Source organism: Hemitrygon akajei, chromosome 11 (genome assembly GCF_048418815.1).
Source record: "Hemitrygon akajei chromosome 11, sHemAka1.3, whole genome shotgun sequence".
Lineage (NCBI taxonomy): Eukaryota > Metazoa > Chordata > Chondrichthyes > Myliobatiformes > Dasyatidae > Hemitrygon > Hemitrygon akajei.
In genome coordinates this window covers 147,733,767-147,755,818 of record NC_133134.1, presented here as the reverse complement: position 1 = coordinate 147,755,818, position 22,052 = coordinate 147,733,767, and the positions used below count along the sequence as shown (strand labels likewise).

Genomic DNA, 22,052 nt, shown 5'->3' with positions numbered 1-22,052 from the left:
AAGACAATAATGGTTGCAAAGTATCAAAATGATAAGATGAGCAAGCTGATACGTTGCCTGTTCATCGTTGAGGGACGCGAACTTTGTTTCGTTTTGCCATTTCTTTTCGTCTGGCCTGTTTTTGATACGAGGCGCCAAGTGACTACTCGACTTGTTACGTGAGGAAGATATAAACTGACATTGATAATTGCGTGGCTAGGAAAGGAATGCTGTTTTTTACAGGATTGCTTTGAAATTAAGTAGGATAGGCGTGTTGTCATCAGCTGGGTGGACTGGTATAATCTTATTGAAAAGTGATAATGAGGGCATTTCCCCTGGTGTACTGGACTCATCCTGTTCCAACTACTCCTCGGAATTTTCTGAAGAGGCCCTTTGCTCTCTGCTTTGTTCCCACCGAAGTCCAAACCTCTCTACTTCACAGTTCTGAGAATATTGAACTGCAGTGTGCTCCATATCTATCAAGTATGTGAAGTGCATTCTGAGCAGGCTCTGTCTTCCATGTGGTTGACAGTGCCATACGCTGTGCTCCCATCCCATCCGGTAACCATTTACTGAGATCTGGATTTAGCAGCACGCATCTGTAACATAATTTCTATGCTGGCCAAATGCCATTCTGAAAGCTGGTAAATTTAAATTCCTAAACGACTCTGCAGGCATCAGATGCTCTCCAGTAACTTGCTTCTGTGCTGTTGGATTGGTTTCTGACTGGTCACATTTTTAGTAAATAAAAGCAGAAATTACTGGAAGTATTCCTCAGGACAGAAATAGGGTTAAACTTCTTTTGTTACGCTGAAACACTATTGCTACTTTACTCCCTTGTCCTGCTGAGTACCTCCAGCATTTTCTTTTTTCTATTTCAGATTTCCAGCAACTGCAGAAAGTTAGCTTTTTTTAAAGCACCTTATCCTTGTCTCTGAGGTCGTTCATTCGTTATTTGCCGTGTCGTATGACATGGGTGATCATGGTCTTTCCATGACCATGTTTGTTCTTGGCAAATTTTTTTACAGAAGTGGTTTGCCATTGCTTTCTTCTGGGCAGTGTCTTTACAAGACCGATCACCCCAGCCATTATCAATACACTTCAGAGATTGTCTGCCTGTCATCAGTGGTCACAAAACCAGTACTTGTGATATGGACCAGCTGCTCACATGTCCATCCACCACCAGCCCCCATGGCTTTGATTGGGGTGGGTTTGGAGGGGGGTGTTGCTAAGCAGGTGCTACACCTTACCCAAGGGTGACCGACAGGCTAGTGGAAGGAAGGATCCTTTGGTAGAGATGAGTCTCCACCTTGCCACCCCGTAACTCAGAGATGTATCTGTGAGCAGCCAGCTAATAAATCTCAAGAAGTTTGGATGGCAGAAGTATTCTGTCAACTGCTTTGGAATTTGGACGCACTTGCTTAAAGATCTTTCCTCACTGCACTCATTTTTGTTATGCCAAACATGGCCATGTTTAATCTTAATAGTCAATTTGGGATCCACCAAAAAGTAAACCACTAAATTATTGGAATTTACGTTAAAGAATTATTAGACTATTCCCCTTGCATTTTGCTGCACTGAAGCATGACTTGGACAATTCCCAATGGCTGCTTCCTGCAAACATTACTACTGCTTTATCATTGCTGCAGATTCTAATGTAAATCATGTCAGTGCTTTAAACTACACTTAAACTACAAGCTTACATGGAAAGAAAAAAAATGCTTGAGAGGGCAGACAGGTGTTTCTATGTCTGGCCTTTGCCTCTCCACTCCCCACCCTCTTCACTCTGCTTATTCTCCTTTCATGCATGGCCTCTTGCCATTGTAAGGTGGGATCATAATTCAGGCGCAGAGCAGGTTAGTGATCAGTCTGAATAGAGAGCACTGATATGCTGGCAGGGACAGGTAAGTCACTTGGTGTGGCATGGTAGCATAGCAGTTAGCCCAGTGCTTTACAGTGCAGATGACCCAGGATCAATTCCCACCACTGCCTATAAGGAGTCTCTACGTACACCCTGTGACCATCTGGGTGTCCTCCGGGTGCTCCGCTTTCCTCCCACAGTCCAAAGACGTGGTGGGTTAATTGGTCATTGGAAATTGTCCTGTGATTAAGCTAGGATTAAATTGGGGATTCATTTTGGCATGGCCTGAAGGGCCAGAAAGGCTTATTCTGCACAATATCTTAATAAATAAATAAAAATCATATACAGTATTTACTCCGTGTTTGACAGTGAGTAAAAAAACTCAGGTCAGTGGAAGAATATTTTTAATATAATCTCAATTGTTCATGAAAAAATGAGGAGATGTAAATGTCATCATGTGAGCCAATAACACAAGAGTAATGAGGCCCATGTTTAGAAATACAAGGTCCAATTTTCTAGTAGTCCTGCACACAATTGTTAATGTGGTAATTTTTATCTGCCGTTTACACAAAACACTGGCTGAGCACAAATATGCACTGATAGAAATCTCTTATTGTGACAGACTGTCCTGGGTAGACCTTTTTGTGGCTGGGTTGCCACACACATAGTCAATGATGCACTGTACCTGTGGGAAATGAGTTGGAGGCCCTATGATAGATATTCACTATCCAGGGTCGAGAGGCATTTTGCTAACCTCAGCTTTGGAGCACAATAGAAAAAAAACTGTCTAAGGCTCAAGATGTCAAGAGTACCATCAGAATCTTGAAAAGCCAAACAATGGAATGCTCAAACAGAGAATTAGGCAGCTGAATCAGTAAGGGGCTTATTTGGAAAATCTTGCATCTTGGAGAAAGATTGGCATGAAACGAAGCAGTGCTCCAGTGACAGATGTAAGCATCAGCAGTGAAATACTGGAGTAAGATGAGGAAATGAGGTTCACATCTACACCTTGTGACCAGAATGTAAGATATGTAAATACTTTTAAATAACTTGAATATTCCTCATTGAAAGATAAAGAGAATTTTCTCCGGCCGTGTTTTAATATCTTACAAGATAGCCCCTCTGTATAACAATCCTATGTTTCTTTTATGTCTTCATCTTTTGTTTGTGGACATTAAAATATTTCTGAGGACTTCTACCTCAGTGGTATTCTCCCATTCAAAGGGAGGTGTGAAACCCTGTGCAGACCAGAAAGAGACATGACATTAATTTGATATTTATTATTTTTCTGTTTACTCCTCACCAAAGTCTACTCAACATCAGAGCCATTATAGGCATTCCTGCTGGAGGAAGAGGTCTCCAGGATCAGAGAACTCCAGGAGTTCCATCTTTAGTCCTAAGGAGGTCTGCTTGCTGGCATTCCTACCTTTTGTAGGAGATCTATATATCTAGTCAACTAAATGCAGTTTTTAAAGGAACACTGTGTCAAAATGTGTTACTCTTGTTACAAGTCCACTCAGTCTTTTATGAAGAAAAACCTGCTACACACATTATCAATGCCAGTCTTGCCTCAGGTTTCTTCCAGATACTACTGGTCAGCTTGCAACCTATATCTAATCAGTGCACGTCATCAATCCATTCATATTTCCTCTAACAATACAAATCAGCATCAAAGGGTGAAAGGCTTTTCTGCCTTTAGGCTTGTCTAACTGCATAAATGTCACAGTCCAACCGAGTACAAAGTAAAGTAGAATCCCTGGAGAGTTGTAGAATTGGATGAGGTTAGAGATAAGGAAAGAAGTTGTGAAGAATTTTGAAGATGGAGAAACAAGTTTTAAACTGGAGGTAATAAAGAATGAGTGCCAATATTGTGAACAGATATTTGTTGGGGCAAATTAAGATGCAAGCTTCTGAATTCTAATTGAGTTGCAACATAGAAATGGTGAAGAACAGGTGACCATCGAACTAATTGGGTCTGAGTACAAAAGTATGAGTTAAAGTTTAAACAGTAGTTGGTAAAAGTAGGAGGTCTTTACGACAGAGAAGATGGGATAAATAAAAGATATATATAAATGACCCTAGTTATTAATTAAATCATTTTTTTCTGAATAGTGCAGATATTTTTGTTTTAGATGACTTTTATCTCATCAATTTAAAATTGTACCACAACACTGGTTTCTTTACAATTCAGCTTTGAATAATTATTTTGAAATATTTCAGACATATTTGGTATTTCTGCATCAGTTAGTGCATTTTGTTGTTGATGGGTTCACTCTTATCCTTCAGCCTGTTGACATCTTTGGCCTCTCTTTCTCCTTTAGCCTTAAATGGAATCTTCATAACTCTTCCATTGCTGCAATTCTTTATGAGAAATTTGGCTTACTTTTAATCATTATAGTTTTCCCTCTCAATCTTCTAATCTCTAAAGCCCAAATCCAATCAGGAATTGAAGAGATATCCCCAAATTTCAGAGAATTTTTAAACCGTTCCCTCACATGCTTGACTGTTGTAAAGAAAATTGCTGGATGCTTTTTTTTCAACTAGCTCTAGTCTCTTTTCAACTAGTTCTAGCCTGCTTCTTACTGCAAACTTCCTTGTCTGTTCTTTATTAATATTCCCTGGCTATTGGCTCTCTGAACTTTTCCCTAAATCACAAATATATCATTATAGCTCTTACTTACGTTCTTAATCTTACAAGTCTATTTATCTTCTTAAATCTCAGAATTGAAATCAAGACTCATTGTGGATTCTATCTCAATCTTTTCCAGGATATCTAAACTGTGGAACTCATTTACTTCCCGGGTCTTTCTTTTCTTCTTCCTACAATTTTAAGCTTTTAGAGCTAAGATTGGTGGCTTCAACTCGCTGTTCAAGCTTTTCTTTTGAACCTTAATGATATTCTGATATATTCAGCTTGGCTCTTCATCTTGGTCACCATTGAAAGAAATCTATTCAATTCTGGTTTAGTGCCATTTATGTTTGCCACCGAGCACTGAAGTGCACGGTTTCCTTATGTAGCACATAAAAAACAAACCAGAGTCAACTTGAAATCTGTGTTTTAATAGTTGTGTGTTGCCCATAGGCAAAACGACGAGGAGTATCAGGTTGGGAAAGCAGTCTCAGACAAAGGCCAGCACCACGTATAATTTTCCAGGCAGGAATTCCCTTTCGTCACAAAAAAAAGAAAGAAGATAATAATATGAAACCCAAAAAGGACATGAACGTTTCATTGGTATGTACATTATAAACTGTACGTAAGGTATGTTCCTTAAAACAATACATTATTTTTATTAAGATGTTTCCATTATTAGTTACAACAGTGGACTTTCATGTCCTCAAAATAGAAATTATATTAATGATCACTTATAAGCAGAGTAATTATTATTTGGTGCTTTTCTGGAAGAGGAAATCTGGTGACCAAAGATGAATCACTAAGATTGATCTTGCTTATATCTGAATCAGGAAGGACAGTATTGTTAGATATAGAAATGATGCTGTCAATTCACACACTACTAAGTTTCAAAAAGACCAGTGAGATCAATGGCTAGATAATCTGTTCCAAAGATGCTTGTGATCACATAAGCATTTAGTAAATGGAAGCAGAAGTGAGCCAATCAGCCTGTCGTATCTGCATTTCTATTCAGTAAAGTTGCACTGTCCTAATCCAATGTCTCCTAAAATTGAAGAATTTAATTAATCTAAATTAAGAATTTAATTAGATTGTTTCAAGGACTCTGTGGTCTGATGTTTTATATTCTGTGTTGTGGGTGGGCATAAATCTATTTTCTGTCTGTATTGTATTTTGTTTTGTGTGTTTATTATGGGTAATTTGTCATGTGGGTTGGGCTGTGGTAGAACAGTATTCATGCTTTGCCTTAGGTCAGTTTAGTCTGGTCAGAGCCAGGGACTAGGTCAAAGGGAATTTTATTTTTTTGTTGTCTGCTTAAGCCCACTTAAATACTCCTAAATATACTAATTGGAATGCTAATGCCAATGCTTAAGATCACTAACTTCGCTGTTATATCATGATTATACTGCTCAGTATTGATATATTGCTAGTTTTAGTTCCATTAGTTTTTTCGTTGCTACAAGATTTTTCGTCTTTGCTGGTTTCTTAATAAAGAATTGAATGTCCTTTCTTCAACTTAGAACTTTGTTATTGTGTAGTGCGGCATACAGTGTCAACCCCTATGCTTAGTCTCTGAGCAGTTTTGGTTTGATTTGTTTTCAAGTAAATCCTACCTGTGTGTTTTTCACTTGTTTTTTGTCGTTTGTGCAATTTGTTCTTTTTTTGTGCGTTGGGTGTTTGATGGTTTCTTTGAATGGGGTCTCCATGGTGTTCCTTTGTTTTGTGGCTATCTGTGGGATGATGAATTAACAGGGTTGTATACTGCATACATACATTGATATCTGTGCCGGTGGTGTAGTGGTATCCGCACCCAGACTTTGGAAAAACAGGTCCCAGGTTCGAATCCAGTTGGCTCAGCTCCTTGCATGCTTCCCATGGGTGCTGGGTTGAATGCCAAGCTCGCAACTTGGCCTTGCAAAACAGACATACACTTAAGAAATGGCAAGGCTGTCACCCGATGTGCCAAACAAGGCATGCAGAGGAATTCTATACCTCTACTTATTTTGATAATAGAGTGCTTTGAATCTTTGAATCTTTATATCTGTCTTGAATATCGTCAGCAACAGAATCTTGGGTAGACAATTACAAAGATTCTTTACCCTATGGGTGAAGAAGTTTCTTATCAAATCATTTTTGAATGTGCGACCTCTTATCACGACACTGCAACCTTTGGTTTAAATGCCTCAGCCAAGATCGTCAGTCCTGCATCTTTTATCAAATTCCATAAGAATTTTGTATGTTTTCATGAGATCATCCTTTATTTCTCTAAACTCTGCAAGCCCAGTCTATCTAGTTTGCCTTCTGGCAACAAATTCACCACTCTGGAGATCAATCTCACGTTAGGCCTGTACACAGTATTTGCAGATATGATCTAGAGTTTGGGCAGGACATCCCTATTCTTGTACTCAATAATCCTGTACTAAAGCTTGAATGTCATTTGCTATCCCAATTAGTTGCTCTACCTACATAGTAGCTTTTAAGTAATTTGTTTACAAGGACTCCGATATCCTTCCGAATGTCAAACAGCCTTCAATCGTGTTTCAATTTTTTCTTTATTAAAATGGATGATCTCGTATTTTTCAACATAAAATTCCAGCAGCCATCCCTTTGCCCTTTGCTGAATCTCTCTACATCACTTTCATCCTTTTTACATCCCCTGCTGGCACACAACGTTTTATCAGCAGCAAACTTGGAAATGTTGTATTTGATCACAAAATCAGAACATTGATCTGGGTCATAAACAGCTAGTGCCACAGTACTTAATAGTCATATCCTCCCAATCAAAGAATTACTTATTCATTAATCTATTTTCTGGTCAGTAAGCATTTTTCAATGCACATAAATATATAGCCCCTGCATTTCCAACCCCCCCCCCCCCCCCAATATGCTGTACTGTAATTTTGTTTCAGGAACACTTGTATAGCACCGTATTGAAGTCCTATTGAAAGAAATGCACCATTCAATTGCTTCGTTATTCTTCTGGTAACAAACAAAGTTCAACAGGTTTTACCTTTCATAAATCCATGTTAAATCTGTCCCTCCTTTTCTTAATTTGTTACATTGTACTGTGCATTTTAAAGAAATTTATATTATACTTGTCACATTCTTAATTAATCTCTATTGTGATCACTGTGTATTTGCTACTTCATTGTGTTGAAAACATTCTAGGAGCTATTGAAGTTTGGAAGGTGACTCTTAGTGCACCCATTATCACTATAACCACCTCTCTAGATCCTTTTCTCCTTTGAATTTATCATCTTTCAGCCTCATTAATTTCACTGATATTTATTTCTTACAAATATGAATTTATTTGAACACTCCATTTTTAGTTCTTCATTACTCCAGGTGGTTCTTCTGTGAGAATAAGCACAAAGTATTTGTTTAATTTCTCTCATTTCCTTAATCTCCAATATAATTTCCTCCATCTTGGTCTGTAACTAGTGCACATTAATGTTAGCTAATAGTTTCATTTTATATAACAGTAGAAGATCTTACAATCTGGTTACATATTTCGTGCTAGCTTACTCTTGTATTCTGCTTTACATGTCCTTATTAATTCCTTTGTAGTCTTTCTGAAGTTTAATCTTCCTTTGATTTAATGCAGTTTTTAACTTCTCAAGTTGGTGACAATTGAATCACTTTTCCTGTTGGGTTTATTTACTTTAAGGATACATATTGTAAACCAAGTTTTAGTTCTTTGAGTGTGGGCCATTGCTGCTTTTGTCAAATTAATATCTTGTCCCAGTTCACCATAGCCAATTCATGATACAATTCAGAATGAGCCATTTGGCCCATTATGTTCATGCCGGTCCTCCATAAGGGCAAAACCCTGCTTTCAGAATGAACTAAATCTCTGCAAGTTTTTCTTTAAGATTCTATAATTTAATGATCATTGTTTCTTTAACTAAAAGCTCATCAATTAACCATATTTCATTTCATGGTATTAGATCTAAAAGAAGTGGCTCCTTCTTTTATGCACCCCATGAATTTGTTTTTAATCAAAATTGCTGCTCATTTGTTTTGCCCAGGCCGTATGTAAATTTCTCCTCCCGGTTAAAAAAAATCCTCTATTCCCCACTCTGTCCTTTTATCTCTTCTCACCTGCCTATCAGTTTGTCTTTGGTCCCCTCCTTTTTCCTTTTCTGCTATAGTCCAATTCTCTCCTATCAGATGCCTTCTTCTCCAGCCTTTGGCCTTTCCTACTCATCGGGCTTTGCCTGTCATCTTCCAACTAGCCTCCTTCCCTTCCCCCACCTTTTTATTCTGGCATCTTCACCCTAACTTCTCAGTCCTGATGAAGGGTCTCAGCCGGAAATGTCAACTGTTTAATCATTTTCATAGATGTTGCCTGTGCTGTTGAGTTCCTCCAGCATTTTCCGTGTGTTACTTCAGCCTCCTTCTTTGTTCGATCTGTGTCAAGTGGACCACAGCAACTGAACTTTGCTTCTCTCACTCCACATTTCTCTCCATTCCTGAGATAATGTCCTTAATTCCATCATGAGGCAAGCAACAAATTCTTTGGGCATCGTGCTTGCATTCACAGAGAACATGTACCCCTCCCTGACTGGGTTGGCCACATTATTTTTGCTCCCCATGCTATTTGTGGCATGGTGCTATGGACAGTTCTCTGAACCATGCTGCACTATCTGTTCTGATCCATACATACTGCAAAAACCTTGTATGTGCTCAGTGAGTGCAAGGTAGCATGCTCCAACAATATCTCCTAGATCTCCATGGCTATTTCACTCTATCCTACAGCTCCCACACGTCACCAAGTCTGCCATATATTCCTGATTATTTTCATTATGCCCAATACTAGTCCATTATTGAACCCCATTATTCGCTAAGGTTTGTACTCATAGGGTTCTGTGCTTTTATTTGGGCCACAGGTAATACCACAGTTTAGGTCACTTGACTTCTATAAACCACCCTTGCTGGTTATCCGGCTATCTTTAAATCATTTTTATCATTTGTATTTAAAACTACAAGATAATAGTAGGTTAATGGGAAAGCTAAGTAAAACAAATACATTTTTAAAGTGAATAGATCTTTATTTAACAAAGCCCACAATCTGTGGATGCTGCAATTACAAAATCTGAAAGTTCTTGAGCTCACAGACTGAGGAAATCTTTTGCCTTGGGTATCTAGAGTTCCCCTAGTTTTTTGGAAGGATGTTACAGCCAAAACCCTTAGGAATAACTTTATAATTGCCATTTATGTAGTAATAAATTATTCCATTGTTTACAAAGGTAACCTTCCAGTAGATGTATTTTTCTGTGAAATTTACTTCCTGATATTGTATTTACTACATCTGACAAGTTACTGATACCAAATAGGTTACTTTGAACTTTTAGAGAGATTGCAATATCAAATTAAATTCTACACTGAGTTTGGATTTCAGTGCCTTTGTTCATAGACAGATTTTCAAATGGTATTATGTTGCAACTTGAATGTGAGCGAGTAATGTGACCTAGCCACGTTTGTGTTTATGCTGGTTGGCTGTAAGCACATATAATAAGTTAATTTAAAATTCTAATTGAAATAAGATGCTTTCTCGCTCTATGAAGGTTGAGCATAAAAGAATAGACCTTTCACTTGGAGTAATAAGATTGTAAGCATCGTGTGATATCATTTGTTGATAAATTTGAGATAAAATAAATTTATGCTAATGGAATATAATTTCCAATTTTGGATTCATTCCTTGTACAGTCATTTTTGTACTTCAGTTAAACGTATGAGGGAAAGGCAAGACCGTGCTTTTTATCATTTTGGTTAATTTGACACAGAGTATTTTCTTAAATGTTCTTATCTTTATATCAGGTCTATTCATGTCTAACTGCCTAGTGTGTAATCCATTATTATGAACCACATTTTCTATTAGTTAGTTAACTCTTGAGGAGGTTATAATAAAAGAAGAAAATAAAACCTGTCGCTAATTTTAGGAACATTCTGGGGACTTTTATTGTTTTCAGAAGCCACAAAAAATCAAGAGTTGATCTTAAAGATACAAAACTAGAAATGAGGTACTGAAGATTGGAAGAGAGGTGGGAGAAAAGAGTACGTAGAAGAGTTTTGAGTGTGTACTGCGTAAGGCAGAGTTATCCACCTATTAGCTATCAGAAGCCTAAAATGGAGTAATCCATCCACAAGAGTACACGAGGATTATTAGAAGCAGGATGGTACATAGATGAGAGATGTCATTTGTGACTACCAATCTAAGTTACATTCTACTACAAAAGTTTGTTCACATTTCAGAGCTACCAAACAAAATGATTTCTTTCATATTTGGAATTACCTTTTTTGAGACCAAGATAGAAAGATACTATAACTACAAAAAACAACACACACAAAATGCTGGTGGAACACAGCAGGCCAGGCAGCATCTATAGGGAGAAGCGCTGTCGACATTACGGGCCGAGACCCTTCGTCAGGACTAACCAAAAGGAAAGATAGTAAGAGATTTGAAAGTAGTGGGGGGAGGGGGAAATGTGAAATAATAGGAGAAGACTGGAGGGGGTGGGATGCAGTTAAGAGCTGGAAAGGTGATTGGCGAAAGTGATACAGAGCTGGAGGAGGGAAAGGATCATGGGACGGGAGGCCTCAGGAGAAAGAAAGGAGTGGGGGAGAGCACCAGAGGGAGATGGAGAACAGGCAAACAACTAAATATGTCAGGGATGGGGTAAGAAGAGGAGGAGGAGCATTAATGGAAGTTAGGGAAGTCAATGTTCATGCCATCAGGTTGGAGGCTACCCAGCCAGTATATAAGGTGTGTCCTCCAACCTGAGTTTGGATTCATTTTGACAATAGAGGAGGCCATGGATAGACATATCAGAATGGGAATGGGACATGGAATTAAAATGTGTGGCCACTGGGAGATCCTGCTTTTTCTGGCAGACCGAGCGTAGGTGTTCAGCGAAACGGTCTCCCAGTCTGCATCGGGTCTCACCAATATATATTTCCAGCTCTTAGCTTCATCCCACCCCCTCTGGTCTTCTATCATTTCGCATTTACCCCTCCCCCCACTACTTTCAAATCTCTTACTATCTTTCCTTTCGGTTAGTCCTGACAAAGGGTCTCGGCCCAAAACGTTGACAGTGCTTCTCCCTATAGATGCTGCCTGGCCTGCTGTGTTCCACCAGCATTTTGTGTGTGTTGTTGTTTGAATTTCCAGCATCTGCAGATTTCCTCGTGTTTGCTCTTAAAATAACTACAAAAAGGTTACTTAGCTAAATGTAAATTTTTCTAAATCTATTTATTTATTGTGTGCACTGACCATTTCTGAAGACTCAACTGTTTTGGTATCCTGCAATCTCTTTGCCTTTTTTCTCCAACTTTATAAATTTTCCCTCACCAGAACCACCCCACTAGGTGTATGATTTATTTTATAACCATATCTACAACTCTTTCATTAATATACCATCCCAGCCTGATGAATGAAGCAAATTCTAACAGAACAACTCTCACTTTCCCCAGAACTGATGTCCCATGAATTGATACTTATTTCTCCAAATCCAATCTTTGAGCCATGAATTCATTCCATAATCTTATTTATTCTATGCTATTTTGCGTGTGGCTCAGATAGTAATCCGGAGGTTATTGTCTTTTTACTTGAGAGCCTATCTTGATATTTCCTTCAACAGAACTTACAGCTTTATCCAATCTATGTCAATCTATGTCATAGATGGTGATTTGTAAGAGTACTGCTTACACCTGCAGTTACTGAAAAAGGATGTTCAGAATCAATTCAAGGATTTGAATGATCTGGAAATTCCGGACTGGGTAATTAAAGACCAAGGTAACATGCCTGAACGACTGGCATCCTATCGCACTCACCTCAATAATAAGCAAAATGCTTTAAGAGGCTGTTCAAGGACTACATCTGCAGCATGCTACCACCCAAACTAGACCCCCTATGATTCGCCTACCGACACAACCGATCAACGGACAACCCAATAGCCACTGCTCTACATACTATCCTTACACATCTGGAGAAGAAGGATGCTTAAGTGAGAATGCTGTTCTTGGACTACAACTCAGCATTCAACACCATTATTCCATCCAGGCTCGACAGGAAGCTCAGAGACCTCGGCCTTGACCCTGCCGTGTGCAGCTGGATCCTGGACTTCCTGTCAGATCACTGGCAGGTGGTAAGAATGGGCTCCCTCACCTCCACCACTCTGACTCTCAACACAGGAGCCCCTCAGAGTTGCGTACTATGTCCCCTCCTTTACTCCCTGTATACCCATGACTGTGCCGTCACCTACAGCTCTAATCTGCTAATTAAATTTGCCAACAACATTACACTGATTGGCCTAATCTCAAACAAGAACGAGGTAGCCTACAGGGAAGAAGTCATCTCTCTGACACAATGGTGTCAAGAAAACAACCTCTCCCTCAATGTCGCAAAAACAAAGGAGCCCCTGTTGACATCAATGGATCTGGGGTTGGGAGGGTAAACAACTTTACCCTCGGCATCCACGTCACTGAGGACCTCTTGTGGTGTGTACACACCAGTTGTGTGGCATAAAAGGCATAACAGCCCACCTTTCACCTCAGACGGCTGAAGAAGTTTGGTATGGGCCCTCAAATCCTAAGAACTTTTACAGGGGCACAATTGAGAGCATCCTGACTGGCTGTATCACTGCCTGGTATGGGAACTGTACCTCCTTCAATCACAGGACTCTGCAGAGAGTGGTGCAGACAGCTCAGCGTATCTGTAGATGTGAACTTCCCATAATGCAGGACATTTACAAAGACAGGTATGTAAAAAGGGCCCAAAAGATCTTTGGGGACCCAAGTCACCCCAACCACGGTCTATTCCAGCTGCTACCATCTGCAGCATAAAAGCCAGGACCAACAGGCTCCGGGACAGCTTCTTCCACCAGGCCATCAGACTGATTAACTCATGCTGGTTTGAGTGTATTTCTAAGTTACATTGACTGTTCTATTTATTATAAATTACTATGATCGCAATTGCACATTTAGACAGAGACGTAACTTAATGGTTTTTACTCCTCATGTACGTGAAGGATGTAAGAAATAAAGTCAATTCAATTCAATTCAATCAATTTCTTTGCAAGGTGGAAGAACAGGAAGAGAGTGCACAGGTACTTCACATTTCAAACATGGCGTTACATGGATTTCCAAGTAGGGCTCAGATGTTTTCTGACCTTTGTTAACAGAATAGGTGCATTTAAATCACAAACCTCAATGAAGTCCACAATCAGCACTCATTTCAACCCTGAATAGGGTGGAGGAGAGATGGGAAAAACAGGGGAGGTGCTGGGTTTGTGATTGGATTTGTACAGGAAAAAGTTACAAGTTTCAAAGTATTTTTATTATTGTTACGTACCCCGTAACTGGGTGTCTTATCAGCAAAGACAGAAGTATCCGTTGGAGTCTGGTACTATTTTCAAAACAGTGTTTATTAGTAAAATATACAAATCAATATCAACAATGCAAATATACAGATAATACACGTTAGCAATACTAAACCTAAAAGTGTGGGTATAATAATAATCAATAATAAACAAGCTCTATCGTTGTCTAGGGGATAAGGAATTATCATGGGAAAGTATAAAGTTCAGTTCAGTTCATGTAGAGTGAGGTAGTTGTTGGTTCTTTTGTTGTAACCATTGGGGAGAGAGAGAGAGAGAAAGGGCGAGCAAACAGTGACAGCTCCAGTCATTCAAACCTTCCTTTACTTTCTTGATCCGTCGATGTGTTTTTGTGGCCATTCAGGTATGACCCCTCTATCCTTTAGCTAGATCGTTCTTCCGTGGTGGACTCGTCACCCAGGCAATGGTGGACACACACACAAGCCCCCACCGGCCTTGCTATAACCACTGTGAGTGAAATTGACCGATCCGTTCGGTCCCCGATGCCCCACACTTTCTCGTGGGTTTCTGATGCTCACTAGTGTGTCTCCTGGTGCGTCTCAGGGCTGTCTCCCCAGATCTCACTTTTATCCCTACTCACGGGGTCAATCAGTTTTGAATGGCTTAGCCCATCAAACCAGCCCACTCCGGCTGTCCACTGAGGAATTTTAATAAACAGAATAGTACCAAGTAAACAGCCCTCTCCGGAGCCGTGAGTCTTACAGGAGTCATAATATGGTCTCTCTCTCCCGGTGTTATCTCGCCCTTGTCTGAAGCAAATGTTCCAGTCCCAATATGTTTTCCTCTTATCTGTGTCTCTCTCTCTCTCTCTCATTCTCTCTCATGAGCAGTGTGGTAACAGTAACAGTTTGTGATTCTCCCAGGGGAGGGGTACATGGGCAACCTTGCACCCTTCTGCCCATCAGAGCTGTTCATCCTTCTTAACATTATCAAAGATTGTATAAATTAGACAACCTTAGATTTGTTCGCTTACAGGCAGCCTAAAAGCATTTACAGTGACAGGTGCATAAAAAGTGCCCAAAGGCTTACTGGGGACCTGAGTTACCCCAACCATAAACTGTTCTAGCTGCTGCCATTTGGGAAACAGTACTACAGCATTAAGGCCAGGACCAACAGGCTCTGGGACATCTTCATCCAACAGGCCATCAGACTGATTAATTCATGCTGATACAATTGTATTTTTAAGCAATATTGACTGTTCTGTTGTATATCTTCCTGTAATACTATTTATTACAAATTAATTTGCACATTCAGATGGAGACGTAACACAAAGATTTTTACTCCTCGCATATGTGAAGAATGTGAGGAATAAAGTCAATTCAAAGCAAGAAACCCAAAAGAATCCAATTAAAAAAAAATAAAGATGAACACCTGATGCACAGAGAAAGGGGAAAAAATAAATCATGCAAATAATAGAAGTGAGCAATAACATTCTGAACTAAAATGAGTCCTTAGATTCAAATCCTGGAGCAGCCTGGAGTAGGTGCAAAGTCTTAGTATCAGTTTGTGGTATTAGTGGGCACGGAGCACAGCAGCTGGGACAGTCTTCATAGCCACAGCACCATGGAGAGAAGAATCAATATCGTGGGAAAGCAAGCAAAATCGGCTGTCACCTCCAATCTTGACACTGCCCTTCCAGTCTATCCGGGCCGGCATTTAAATTGACGAAACAGCATCTCGTACCTCACACTAGGATCCAGGCATTGCTGCAGTGAAAGGCTCTGGGCCTAGACCATTCCACCCAGCCAAAGCCACTGTCGATTTGATTTGTAGCCCAGAGCAATCCAACCTCGCACCCGGGCCAGTTTTGTACAGCATTGAAGCACCCCTGCCTTGACTTCTCCTCTCCAAATAGCTCGTTCCATCAGCGTGGATTCTGCAATGTACTGGCATGGTTCATCCCTCAAATTCACTTTGAGTTTGCTCATCTCTTCATTGTTAGCAGTGATAATTTATCATAATCTACTTCAGAAAAAGTGTTATTGGTAATGATTTTAGTCAGTTTTCTTGCCTTTTAAACTACCTGTGAGCTGTTGCATGCAGTCAGTAGCGCCATCTTAAACCAGAAATGTTGGAAAAAAGAAATGGGGAAGAGACAATAAGAGCTAGAGGTGGAAGAGATGGTGAATGCTGGTGTCTGGAGACAGATGTTAAGTATGCCTGTGGGAGATAATGAGAGAGAGTGATGGTAGAGTGAAAGATATATTGTGGGAGCTGGGGAAGGGTGAAGAGAGAGAGAGAGAAATAGCCGGTGTGTTTCAATAAGTGGGTACCATAACATGTAAATTGCATAATTTTATTTTATTTGTGGATGTAATGGTAAGTAAAATGATACTGTTATTTCAAGTACAGTACTAGCATTGATATGTATTGTAAGAGTTTAATATTTTGAGCAAATTTGTGAGCTCTGTATTGCTACTAAATTTTACATTGAAATTACTAAGATATATTTTAGGGTTTTGTGCTAAATGGGATATTTTCTTGGAATATGACGCATTGATAAGTGGAGATATTTGTACGTGAGCTTTATTACATTTGAATTACTTTCTGAAGTTTTAGAATACAAACTAGCTAAGCAGATCTCAACATGCTCGGTACACTTGGCTGCTGTCATTTTACAGTTAATGTACCTAAATTTAGATTTGTGTAGGTACCTTCTCCTTAGTACTGTGAGATTTTGATGGAACTTTTAGGCTCTAAAGAAACAAAACCTGAATATATGTTGATGCATCAAAATATTACCTTTGCTCTATCTTCTAAAGAAATTTCCGGCCTTTCTCTGTTGTAAATTAGTTCAAAAGTACTTGCTCTCTTTGTTGTCTTTTGTACTCTGGTTGTCTGCCCTTTTGGGTGTGATCTTACGTTGGTGCTGTTATGGTTTTGGATTTTTGAACGTGCCTGCAAGAACAGAAATCTCAGGGTTATATATGGTGACATATATGTACTTTAATAATAAATTTACTTTGAACTTTATTTTAACCCCAGGTAGATTTGTTGACGAAGCAGTAAAGTCCCAATCCATCTATTTTTAGCTTTTGCTCTTTCATCTTCAACTTACAGGGAAAAGATGATTAATCAATAAGCAGTCTTTGCTGCTGCCCATTGTCTTCCATTTAGAATCTTTGCATTCTTTGCTGTTTTGGTTAAGTTATGAATCATATTCTTTTAGTTATTGTTGTAGCAGTCAGCATAACAACACCAACTGGACCTGTGGAGTTCACGTGGCCAAACATGAATTTTATCTAAGTGAAAAAAAACTTAACTTCCAAGAACTGAAAGTCAAGTACAAGGCATGAAGGCACTTTTGAAGAAACATGCAAAGAAATACATGTTGTATGTGAGGTCAAATGTAGCACACTATGAGGCTAGATAAAGTATACGGGGAAAAAAAAATTTGAAAGAAGAACTTAAGGGCAGTGGATGATGTTAGAACAAAAGATGCGGCCATAACTTCAATATTGGAGAAGCTCTCTTCACTTGATATATGAGTACAGTACAACCCAAGCACACCTTTTAACAAAAGTAGATTTTGTGAAGGAAGCTGAAAGATTTGAAAAGGTAAAGGATGCTGACAACTTTAGTCCCTTCAATAGTTTGATTTTGTAATGGCTTGATCTCATCCTCAAGTGGCTTTGTGGGGAAGGTTTACCCACAGATACTTGAAATCTGGATGACATAAGGACATTCTAGAAATTTTTCAAGATTGTAATCCCATGCAGTCAATGCTGCTCTCTTGTACAGACACACACTGGGTAAAATTTACCATACCACAATCATGTTGAGAACTGAAAAACACAATTTGTTACTCATCAGCAGGTTCATAAGCCAAAAATACTTTCGTCATTTGTTAGTCAGCTGAACAATTATTTTTATTTCATGGATTCATCAAACATCAAATGCCTCAACACCCAAGCTACTAATATTCACCAACAAAACATACAGTGTTTTTGGCTCGGGGTAATTCATTTGTTTACTCTAGAGCCCAAAAACAAACAAACATTAAGCTCCCGTTAGTCTGCTAATGAACCATGGAATAATTAAAAATTTATGAAGTTCACCTGACTGGAATCCAGTGAAGACATCAGTTTAAGTTTGTTCAGGCAAAATCTTTAAGAAAGTCAGGGATATAGTAAAGCAGCAATCCAAAAGAACTTCATTTTTGTATGAGGTTAACACTAACAATATCAAATAGTTTTTTTTCTATGTGACATCATAGAAGTTGACATTGGCACTATTCTTTTCCCAGAATTAGGAAAAGAAGAATGTTTGGCCACCACAACTACAGTGGATGAGGATGTCATTGCTGTTTCAGATACAATACAGTCAGAAGCAGGACATTATAATCAGTACTGGGGAGCTTAATAAATTAGGCTAACTGTATCACTATTTTCAACAAGATTGCAATTACAGATTGGAAGTTGTCTTGAAACACTTGGCTTTTGAAATGTTGAGAAGACACAAAGGAGACTGCAGTTGCTGAAATCTGGAGATACACACAAAATGCTCAGGAACACAGTGGGTCGGGCAGTATCTGTTGAGGGAATTGGACAGTCAGTGTTCCAGTTTGAGACCATTTATCAGGGCAGAAGTACTGAGAAGCTGTTGGTTGTGCAGGATCTGGGAGGGAGGGTGATTGCTAACAGTGCATTTGTTAAAAGTAGACGGTTCTACAAGTAAAAGGTTTCAATTTTTCCATTTTCACCTTTGTTCCTTTTTAAATTGGTAATCAGCAGTACACACAGATTGAAGAAAAATTGATAGTAAAACCCATTATCACTCAATATATGATAACGTACTTACAATGTGGTCTATCACCATATTGGATCAGTAATGTCAACAGCTATTTACAAGAGCCCTGGAGTATCAACATAAATGAGTCGGACTCCATTAGTATCTGCTCTACATAAAATGTTACATGCACTTTCTGAATTGAAATCTCCTGTAGGAAAATGAGATTGGATAACCATATGTCACAGAGCATAGCAAAGAAAGATGTTTCATATTTTTTTCCTGCGGAAGCTATATCTTGCAGCAATAGGTTATTAATCCATTATGAATAATTTCAACTAGTTTTTGTTTTCCATAAGAACAGCTGGTAATTAACATTTTTAACTTTTATCTTCTGCTGTAACCTTTCTAATAATTCTTTGGCTTTCCTGTTCCTTTTCCAGCAAATTACTGGTTAAGTATTTTACACAGGGAGTTGTGTGTGCCTGGAATGCGTTGCCAGGGTGTCAGTAGAGACAAATATATTAGAGGCATTTAAAAGGCTCCTAGGCACATGAATGTGCAGAGAATGGAGAAGTATGTACTTTGTGCAGGCAAAAAGAAAAAGTTTTAATTACTAGTTTAATTAGTTCAGCACAACATCATGGGCAGAAGAGCCTATTTCTGTGCTATACTGTTACTTATATGTTTAATATGGCTCAAAAATAATAAAGTTGTTCAGTTGAACATGCTAGTTAAGTGAAATGTCTACTGTTAGCTTTTTCTTCTTTCTTATTCTCATTAATATATGTATGCATATGCAAAAATGTAAGTAGTTTAACATATAATTTGAGAAGATTGACAATGATAACCAAAGCATAATTAATATTTTTCAGACAGAAAACATGATCTTCCACAAATTCTTCAAACATGCAGCAGGTTATGGATTTGGTACACCTAATGGAATAATTGTTTCAAATTTCCTGAACTATTTAAAATATAAAAGACATTTTTACAAGTACTTAAGGTCTTCTGAAGCACTCATTTGAGTTTGAGGATAACTTGCTCCTCCTCAATTGGTGACCAAGTTAATGTGGGGATTGCACACTCTACTACAGGTGGCACAGGAAGTGACTGACAGGATGGATAGATGGTTGGTGACGTGGTGTGCTCTTTTTCCATTTTCCCTGGGTTACTCAGGCCTTCTGAGGCACTGTCTTGAAGTTCTAAATGCATCCATTTCCACATTGATTAGCTATGGTTAAAGGATTTCTAAGAGACATTGGGAATATTGCATTTTTCAAGGAGGATTTGAGAACACCTTTGAACGTTCCGCCTTCCCTGTTAATTTCTTCCTGTTACAGTGCTCAGAATAGAATACTTTAGGAGTCTGATACTGTGCAGGCAAAAGACTTAACCTGCATAGTGGAGCTGACTGTGTCTACTTGGACTCCCTTGCTGTAATTGCTGGGAGACATGCCAATGATGCTTCTTTCACTTGAGAGATTTTGCAGAGATTGCATTAGTGGTATCTTTCTCATGCCTTGAAATGCAGTTTGTGGGCAGACCAACTCTCAGGGGCAAAAAAAAGGGTGTAGGGGTCACTGCTGCTGGTAGGCTGTGAGTTTGGTGTTGAGCTTGAATGTTCTTCAAGCACCCAGCCAAAGGTTGTGTTGATGCAATGAAAGTAATGTAGATGTCCATCTTTTCTGTCTGCTGTCACTGTAATGTGGTTCCCAAGAACTGGGAAGTGGTTTATCATCTCATGTTTTGCTTGAACCTTAATTGTCAGATGGCAGTGTTGGATTAAACATCATATTGGTAAAGGACTGTTGCAAATGTTTAGGAGAGACTCATATGCAACAGTGAACATAAAACAAGCTGAAAATAATTTGCATATTAGCTTCTGTACATGCCTAAACACAAGCATTATGTCCACAGTGCAGCTGAACTATTGAGGTTGGGCTGATGCTAGTTGTGGATTGATCAGTATTCTATTAGTCCTAGATAAGCTGCAGTCCCGCAGAGTTTGCTTTTTAATGCCTTGTAAGCCATAACGCCAACCAGCCTGTCCACAAGAGAATCAAAACAAACGAGAGAAAATCTGGAGGTGCTGGAAATCCAAGCAACACATGCAAAATGCTGGAGGAACTCAGCAGGCCAGGCAGCATCTATGGAAAAGGGAACAATCGACATTTCGGGCCTAGACCCTTCAGCAGGACTGGCGAAGGGTCTCGGCCTGAAACATCGGCTGTACTCTTTTCTGTAAATGCTGCCTGGCCTGCTAGTTCCTCCAGCATTTTGTGTGTGTTGCTCACAACAGAATCAATTTCAGTGAATGTTTTTGTCACGTAATCTGCACCACTGACCCTAAACTTTCAAAATTTCCTGCTGCATTGCTATACCTCACCTTCCGGCAAGCTGGTTGCTAATGTGTTATACTGATTTCAAAACAAACTTTTTTTTTGCCACACTTATGTAAATGAGCAGCCAAAAAAATGTCCTTGTGTGCTCTTGTCTTATGTTCATATCCACTTGCAAGTAAAAAATCTCAAGAGTAATCCCAATTTATAACAAAAATATTTAAATATCTTGATTCTCAGATGAAAAGAAAGATTTTTTATTATTAGAGAAGCCTATCCTGTGGACTAAAGAGCAGTGAGTAATTCATTATGGATGGAAGAGAAAAGTGCTTGGACTCAATAGCTAATTGTACCATCTACAATGCGAAACCAAACATCATGAATAGCTGTGATGCTTCACTCCCAGATGAGCTCAACGCCTTTTTTGCCTGTTTTGAAAGGGAAAGTAAAACTACACTTGTGTAAATCCCTGCAGCATGTGGTGACCCTGTGATCTCTGTCTTGGAGGCCGGCATCAGAACATCTTTCTAGAGGGTGAACCTTTGCAAGATGTCAGGAACTGATGGTGTACCTGATAGGGCTCCGAAAAGCTGTGCCAGCTAGTGGGCAGGAGTAGTCAAGGACATGTTCAATCTCTCACTGCTACACTCAGAGGTTCCCACCTGCTTTAAAAGGGCAACAGTCATACCAGTGCCCAAGAAGAACAGGGTGAGCTGCCTCAGTGACTATTGCCTAGTTGCCCTCATATCTCAAACAAGAGAAAATACAGAGATGCTGGAAATCAAATCAATACACACAAAATGGCCAGTATAGTTGGCTATAGTAAAGAGTATAGTTGACTTTTTGGGCTGACACACTTCATCAGTCCTGAAATGTCAATTGTACTCTTTTCCATAGATGCAGCCTGGCCTGCTGAGTTCCTCCAGCATTTTGTGTGTGTTGCTTGCACTCATATCTAATCTACTGTGATGAAGTGCATTGAGAGGTTGGTCATGCCTAGAATCAACTCCTGCCTATGCAAGGTCCTGAACCCACTGCGGTCTGTTTATTGCCTCAATAGCCTACAGTGGATGCAATCTCACTGGCTCTCCGCTCAGCCTTGGATCACCTGGACA

General features: G+C 39.3%; 1 protein-coding gene across 3 annotated transcripts in view; it reads left to right on the top strand.

Annotated features, from left to right (window-relative positions):
• dnmt3bb.1 (DNA (cytosine-5-)-methyltransferase 3 beta, duplicate b.1) overlaps window positions 1-22,052 on the top strand; it is a 237,770-nt gene that overhangs the window by 117,176 nt on the left and 98,542 nt on the right. For all 3 annotated transcript variants that reach the window (XM_073061890.1, XM_073061889.1, XM_073061891.1), the window contains exon 4: window positions 4,923-5,072. In XM_073061890.1, coding sequence (XP_072917991.1) covers window positions 4,923-5,072 — 150 coding nt within the window. The remainder of the gene's footprint in view (window positions 1-4,922; window positions 5,073-22,052) is intronic.